This window comes from Dreissena polymorpha, chromosome 4 (assembly GCF_020536995.1).
Source record: "Dreissena polymorpha isolate Duluth1 chromosome 4, UMN_Dpol_1.0, whole genome shotgun sequence".
Classification (NCBI taxonomy): domain Eukaryota; kingdom Metazoa; phylum Mollusca; class Bivalvia; order Myida; family Dreissenidae; genus Dreissena; species Dreissena polymorpha.
The window spans coordinates 87,798,600-87,806,290 of record NC_068358.1 but is presented as its reverse complement, the minus strand read 5'-3'; the positions used below and the strand labels follow the sequence as shown (position 1 = coordinate 87,806,290).

Here is a 7,691-nt window from a genome sequence, read left to right as displayed (position 1 = left end):
GGGGGGTATAATGTGGTAATGTGGGTGTGTGGTCATTTACTAGATGATCTTTCAAAAATAAGAAAAAAAAATTATTTTTTATTTTGGGGGGGGGGGGGGGAATTCTGGGGTGGGGCATGGTTTAGGTGGAGTGCATTGTGGTATGTCAGGTAGGCGTTTTGTCAAAGTATGAATCAACTGTGATCATGAATAAACAAGAGCGCCGCATGACGGAGCAATATACGCCCGATTCGTGTGCCATTGGAGATGATACACTGATGATTGATGTATTTGTTTTGGAAATAAGCAAAAAAAACAACAACAACTTATATAACTGATATATTCATATATATGCATTGATATCAATAAGTGTACACTTAGTCTCATTTGTTCTCTAAAACACAATATTTAAATCATAATTGTTTAGACCTACATAGGTATAGAATGGCAGTATTTCCTGTACTGATATTACTTATCTTGAAACTACTGACCAAGTTTGGTAAAGATCGGATGAATACAATTTGAATAAGAGTCCGGACAAAGTGGCGCTGTTGAAAATGGACTAATTGACCCTATGACCTAGTTTTTTACCTGGCATGACCCATATTCGAACTTGGCCTAGATATCAACTAGATGCAACTACTGACCAAGTTTGGTGAAGATAAGATTTATACAATTTGAATTAGAGTCCGGACAAAGTAAAATGCACTAATTGACCCTTTGACCTAGTTTTTGACCCAGCATGACCCATATTCGGACTTGACCTAGATATCAACTAGATGCAACTACTGACCAAGTTTGGTGAAGATCGGATGAATACAATTTGAATTAGAGTCCGGACAAAGTGGCGCCGTTGAAAATGCACTAATTGACCCTATGACCTAGTTTTTGACCCGGCATGACCCATATTCGAACTTGGCCTATATATCAACTAGATGCAACTGCTGACCAAGTTTGGTGAAGATCGGATGAATACAATTTGAAATAGAGTCCGGACAAAGTGGCCCCTTTGAAAATGCACTTATTGACCCTATGACCTAGTTTTTGACCCGGCATGACCCATATTCGAACTTGGCCTAGATATCAACTAGATGCAACTGCTGACCAAGTTTGGTGAAGATCGGATGAATACAATTTGAATTAGAGTCCGGACAAAGTGATGCCTTCCGCCCGCCGCCCGCCCGCCCGCCAAGGGGTTTCACATAATACGTCCCGTATTTTATACGGGCGTATAAAAAGTTATGGCAATTTAAACAAAATTTTCAATTATCTAAGTATAAAAGGGGCCATAATTCTGTCAAAATGCTTGATACAGTTGTCTGCTCTTGTTTATAGATTGGAATCATGTTGGTAAAGAAGTATGCAAAATATTAAAGCAATATGTCAAAGGACATAGAAAATATTTGAGGTGGTATGCAAACTTTAACATAGATTTATCAATAATATGCATATTCTAAGTATAAAAGGGGCAATAATTTTGTCAAAATGCTTAATACAGTTGTCTGCTCTTGTTTATAGATTGGGGTCATGTTGGTAAAGAAGTATGCAAAATATAAACGCAATATGTGAAAGGACATAAGAAATATTTGGGGTAGTAGGCAAACTTTAACATTTGCACAGTAACGCTATATATATAAAGCCGACGTGAGTAGAATAGCTCCACTATATATATATTTCATATATAATAGTCGAGCTATAAATGATATATATGAGCATACCCCTCTTACTGATATGAACACCAAGGCCATTATTCTGACTTTAACCTCAGTCTTAACTTAAACAAGAGAGCCAGTGGGGCATATACCACTCACTGGACTACAAGTTTTTCAGGATGTTCATAAATTGATATGGGAGAAGGGATATTAAACTGGTGACCAGGTTTTTGATCCAACTTGACCAAGTTTCAAAAGCCTTTATATCATTTAGACAATTGTTAAAAAGTTTCATAAAGATTGGAAATAAATGTGACCTTAACAGTGTAAACAAGAATGTTTTACAATTTGAACTAATGATCTAATGTTTTACTCCACAAATTCTACTTTTGATCACGGTCAGGATTATAAGGGGACATAACTTGAAGTTTCATAAAGATCAGGCAATAACTGTGACCTCTAGAGTTTTAATGAGGTTCATTCTGACATTGCACAACAGATGACAGACTAAAGCTCCAGGGAATAACCCTAACAAGGGCTGTTTGTAAAACATGCGTGCCCCCCATATGTCAGTTGTAGTGGCAGCCATTGTGTGAATACGTTTTTTGTCACCGTGACCTTGACCTTTGACCTAGTGACCTGAAAATCAACAGGGGTCATCTGCCAGTCATGATCAATGTACTTATGAAGTGTCATGATCCTAGGCCTAATTATTCTTGAGTTATCATCTGGAAACCATTTAACTGTTTAAAGTCACTGTGACCTTGACCTTTGACCTAGTGACCTGAACATCAATAGGGATCATCTGCCAGACATGATCAATGTACCTATGAAGTTTCATGATCCTAGGCGTAAGAATTCTTGAGTTATCATCCGCAAACCATTTTACTGTTTCGAGTCACTGTGACCTTTGACCTAGTGACCCGAAAATTAATAGGGGTCATCTGTCAGTCATGATCAATGTACCTATGAAGTTCCATGATCCTAGGCCTAAGCATTCTTGAGTTATCATCCGGAAACCATTTTACTATTTCGAGTCACTGTGACCTTGACCTTTGACCTAGTGACCTGAAAATCAATAGGGGTCATCTGCCAGTCATGATCAATGTACCTATGAAGTTTCATGATCCTAGGCCTAAGCGTTCTTGAGTTATCATCTGGAAACCATCTGGTGGACGGACCAACTGACGGACCGACCGACATGTGCAAAACAATTTACCCCCTCTTCTGGTTACAAAACAGACAGATTTAATGATTTTACAGTATTTACCGGCTAAACAGATTTTGTTGCTTAGAAATTATGTTTGTTCTCAAGATTATTGCATTTAATTGACATGCATGCTAAATTAATAAAATATTTGAGGAAAATCATGCAACAATAATTTTAATCTTGTATTTTCGTGATAAAAACATGGGAGTCCCGCCATGGGAGTCATTTTTGCCGCAGTGTCACAAATCAGCAAACGCTTCGAATGTAACTATTTGCAGCTATATCAGTCATAAAACAGCCTAATATTGCATTAAAACCTATATTTGTCAAACCAAAATTGGTCGAAAAAATCATTACCAAGCAAACAATAGAACATATGGTAGAAAGGTTTGACGCTGAGAGTTTCCGTAAAAAAATGTTTTGATCCAAAACCACTAAGACTAAGGTTTGCTAAAGGATAATAATTTTAAATTAAATAGAGGTAAATTTTGCTAAATTATAATATCAGCAAAGACCAGATTAAATAAGAATTTAAATTAAAGACCACTTGGTTAAAAATGAACAAATGACACTGAATTGTTTCTAAGGAATAATAAATCTTTATAACAATACATGTAGCTAAAACTGCCTTGCCTTCAAACGTGATATGTTTTATGTATAGCCAATCTAAACTACAAAATTAATGTAATTAAATATGAGAATAATATGCTCCTTTTCACAAGAGAGAAATCAAATGTTTGTTCTCCGCAAATCTATAACCAAGAATTTACAAATAAGTAAGATTAGTTATGTTTAGCCATGACGGGAGTTAAATTTTTTTTTAATAGACACTCAAAAAGACCTTTTTACACAAAACATAGGTTTACAGAATTTTGTTTCATTCTTTAAGAAGTACCTGAAAAGGGCACTTTCTCAATTGGGAAAAACTACAAATTTCCCAATTGCTGTCCAAATAAAACCCAATTTAAGTTTATTAATAAAATGCAACATTTAGTAAATTACCCTATTGCTTGAACCTAAACAAATATAATATTGACAACTTGTCAATACTTAGTTATGAATTTTAAACTATTTGTGAGCAAAAAATCAAATACAGCAATTTCCAAATTTGACGACTTTACAACCCGAATTTTCCCAATTTCAGGGTTTTTTGCGGTTATTTTTTTACCTATTGGGCTGGTACCAGTACTTTCCCCAATTGGCCCCCCAAAAATAGCATAAACATGCAAGAGGCATAAAAATACTATATAGTAAGTCGGCAAGGTAATTTAGTTTAAAACTACCCTTTAAACATATGAAAGGTTAAACTATGCCTCGAAAATACGGCGGCTAAACTATCCCTTTAACATATGGAGGGATAAGAATGAAAATATTGTATCTAATATAAAACTGTTAACCAGATACACCAGTTTTTAACTCCCAGGGCTTTTTAACCATCTTTTTGAAGTAGCCTTTGGCCCCTCAATTTGTGAAAAAAAACAAGTTGTGAAATTTTCAAAATTGTGAAAAAAGAGTTGCGAATTTTATAAAATTGTGAAAAGGTGAGCCTCAAATTTCAAAAAATTGTCAAGAAATGCCATTCTCTAAGGAAAAAACCCTGACTCCATCCACATATTTTATCCAAGCCATATGGTTGACACTTACCAGTGTTAGTTCCTCCAGTGATGATCCAGGCGCCAGTGGTCTTGGCTGCCTTAAGTAGACCTTTCCTGAACACCCGCTTCAGTTTAGGCTGGAGGTCAAAGTTCAGGATGCCCCCATGGACGGTGATGAGAAGCTTGGGGAGCTCCAGGCCCCACTGGGTCAGTAACAGCTGTAGCACTTGGTCGGCCTTCGAGTCGTAGCTGCTCAGCCGTACATACTGTAATACAAGAACGTACATACTGTTGAACTAGAACATACATACTGTTGAACTAGAACATACATACTGTTAACCCTTTCCCCAATAAGCAAACTGAAAATGGCTTTTGCAACCAGCATTAAACCAGAACAGCCTGCGAGTTACTTGCAGTCTGTTCAGGTTTTATGCTATTTGCTGCTCATCAGTAACTAAGGGTTGGAAATGAAGCCTTCAAAACTTGAATCCAGTGAAAAAAGGTTTTGAATGAAATATAACTTTTTAAAGGACTACAACTGCGTACAAATACGTATCTAAGTGGTAAAGGGTTAAACAAGAAAAGAAAAACTCATGTTTATATAAGCCTCGTACTGAGAAAACTGGGCTTAATGCATGTGTGAAAATTTTTGTCCCAGATTAGCCTGTGCAGTCTGTAATCAGTGAAGACACTTTCTGCTTTTATGGCATTTTTTGTTAAAGGAAGACTTTCATAGCAAAAATCCAATAAAGGCAGAAATTCTTTCCCTGTTTAGCCTGTGCTGACAACACTAAACACACATGCAGTAAGCAGTATTCCCAGACCCGGCTCATATAGAGTTTGGCATGAACTAACTGCTTGGAAAGATGCATATAATGTGTGTTATTTTGGCCCAAAGTCATGAAGCTTCTCATTTTTATAGCTCATCTCAGAAAATTAGATGTGGGTGTCCACACAGCTGAGTATTGAAAATGTCAGTCAGCTAAACAAAAATACTTAAATGTCACCTAAATCTCACCTATACAATATTCACATCATCTTCCATAATTAGACACAAAAACTTCTGTGTACACCAAATTTAGCATCACAATCAAACTCATCGTCAAAATTGAGAAGAAAAAAAAGGTTGAGTCCGAACATTGACTTAGAAATGTCTGTAATACTAGGCCATTGCCAGCTTAAGATTTTGAATGTGATATACATGCAACATTAGGTAACACACAATAATATGGAATAATATTGTACTAATTTTTGTCCCTGTATTCTAGATTAAACTGACTGTGTTTTGAGCCCTGAAGATATCAAAGCTGCTCAGCTGATGCAAGAATTTCAATAGATACATTATTCAGCCAGAAAATAACATTAAAATAACAAGAGCACCGCATAACGGGTGCCACGCTTCGCGGCAAAAGCTTGTCAGAATTATTTTTTTTAGAGGTCACAGTGACCTTGACCTTTGTGGAAGCACTTTGATTTTAGAGCCAATGTAGAGGTGTATGTTAAAGTTTTATATTAGAGGTCACAGTGACCTTGACCTTTGACCTAGTGACCAAAAAATGGGTGTGGCTTGAAGAACTCATCAAGGTGCATCTACATATGAAGTTTCAAAGTTGTAGGTGGAAGCACTTTGATTTTAGAGCCTATGTTAAAGTTTTATATTAGTGGTCACAGTGACCTTGACCTTTGACCTACTGACCCAAAAATGGGTGTGGCATGTAGAACTCATCAAGGTGCATCTACATATGAAGTTTCAAAAATGTAGGTGGGAGCACTTTGATTTTAGAGCCAATGTTAAGGTTTTAGCACGACGCCTATGGCGGACAACGAGCTGGCTATGACAATACCTCAGGTTTTCTCCAAAAACAGCTGAGCTAAAAACGAACAAATGCACATGTTAACTGCTTTTCCAACCAAACTTGTAAGACAGTGTCATAAATGTTGTTAACATTTTCATAACACCCTGAGTTGCAACAGACTGAACTTGGACACAATGCATGGATGTATTTTGAGGATTTTACAAATGTGAGGCATTATACAAAGCTTAAATTTAAATCATCATTCTACTTATACTGTTCAACTATTTGTTAAACAACATCACCAGCCAAAACAAGCAGACAGAACTGCTTTCACTCATTGCTTTGTTTCAAAAACATTTATGGAATTTGCTCACAATGCTTTTTGATAATTTACATTCCAACAACATATACATTGAGAAATCAGATCTCATTGTTTATGCACTTGAAAATCACTCCTTTTAACCATGCAACATTCATACCAGTATTGGCTGCAAAACCAATGACAATGTACATGTATATGAAGAATTGCTCAAACAAAAGCCAGCCAAACAAACATCTAAAAGGTTTAATATTTAAGTGGTATCTTCAGAACAATTCATTCATCATGCCCAGCCATTATTTTACCAAGCAAAATTCCATATGCAAAATTTGGATTTATCTGATGTGATTGTTTTGTAGCCACAGCGAAACATTCCAAGACAAAAGTGAATATTATTCAAAACTAATGTATACCAGAAAACAACGTCTTCTAAAACTATTACCTCAACTGAATAGGTTTTTCTCACGTGATACCAGCAGAATATATGTTAAAAGGTTTTTAACCTTAACATATAACACCTCTGTTTAAGGGTGCCTATCCCTCCCCCCCCCTCATTGCAAAATCAATTTCCCGGAATGGCGAAATTCCTGAATAAAAATAAAAACATACAATTTACTTGTGTCACCGTAAGGGTCAAAGTGACCCTTGGTAAAGGTGTGTCTGGTGTCATCATCATCTATACCCCTAAAACCAGTCATTGCACAGACTTCATTAACCCATTAGGTCTTCCTTGTCTTAATCCATTTATAACCTAGTGATTAGATCCAAAGCTTGTCTGGAGGGTATCAGTTCATGGAAGAGACCATTATTCAATTTAACAAAACATTACCATCAGCAATTAGCACCTCCTGTTCAGTCTCATTTTGAACATAAATTTGTTCCACATTTTGTCTTGTTTTCTCAACTGAATATGGCACTGAAATTGTGAATATCATTCAATTTGAACAGTTTATATGTTATTCTTACATTGCATTTTTTTAATTGACAAATGAAATGAAAGCAAATCAAAGACGCATTTAATTGCCATATTCTAGATACACCATTTAGAGATTGTTTTATTTTCCTGATTTTGCTGTGTGTTTCCTAAGTTGAATTATGAGAATGGGTAACATATATAAATTCTTGTATCATTACAGCCTG

General features: G+C 36.1%; 1 protein-coding gene and 1 long non-coding RNA gene across 8 annotated transcripts in view; both read right to left on the bottom strand.

The window, feature by feature from the left end:
• The window catches only part of LOC127877394 (transient receptor potential cation channel subfamily M member 3-like), a 279,970-nt gene that overhangs the window by 114,337 nt on the left and 157,942 nt on the right, over positions 1-7,691 (bottom strand). For all 7 annotated transcript variants that reach the window (XM_052423217.1, XM_052423218.1, XM_052423216.1 and 4 more), the window contains one exon: positions 4,486-4,702. In XM_052423217.1, coding sequence (XP_052279177.1) covers positions 4,486-4,702 — 217 coding nt within the window. The remainder of the gene's footprint in view (positions 1-4,485; positions 4,703-7,691) is intronic.
• On the bottom strand, positions 304-1,196 carry LOC127877405 (uncharacterized). The gene is made up of 2 exons (XR_008048426.1): positions 1,017-1,196; positions 304-860 (listed from the first exon to the last, which is right to left on the bottom strand). It is a non-coding gene; the product is annotated as an uncharacterized LOC127877405 (long non-coding RNA).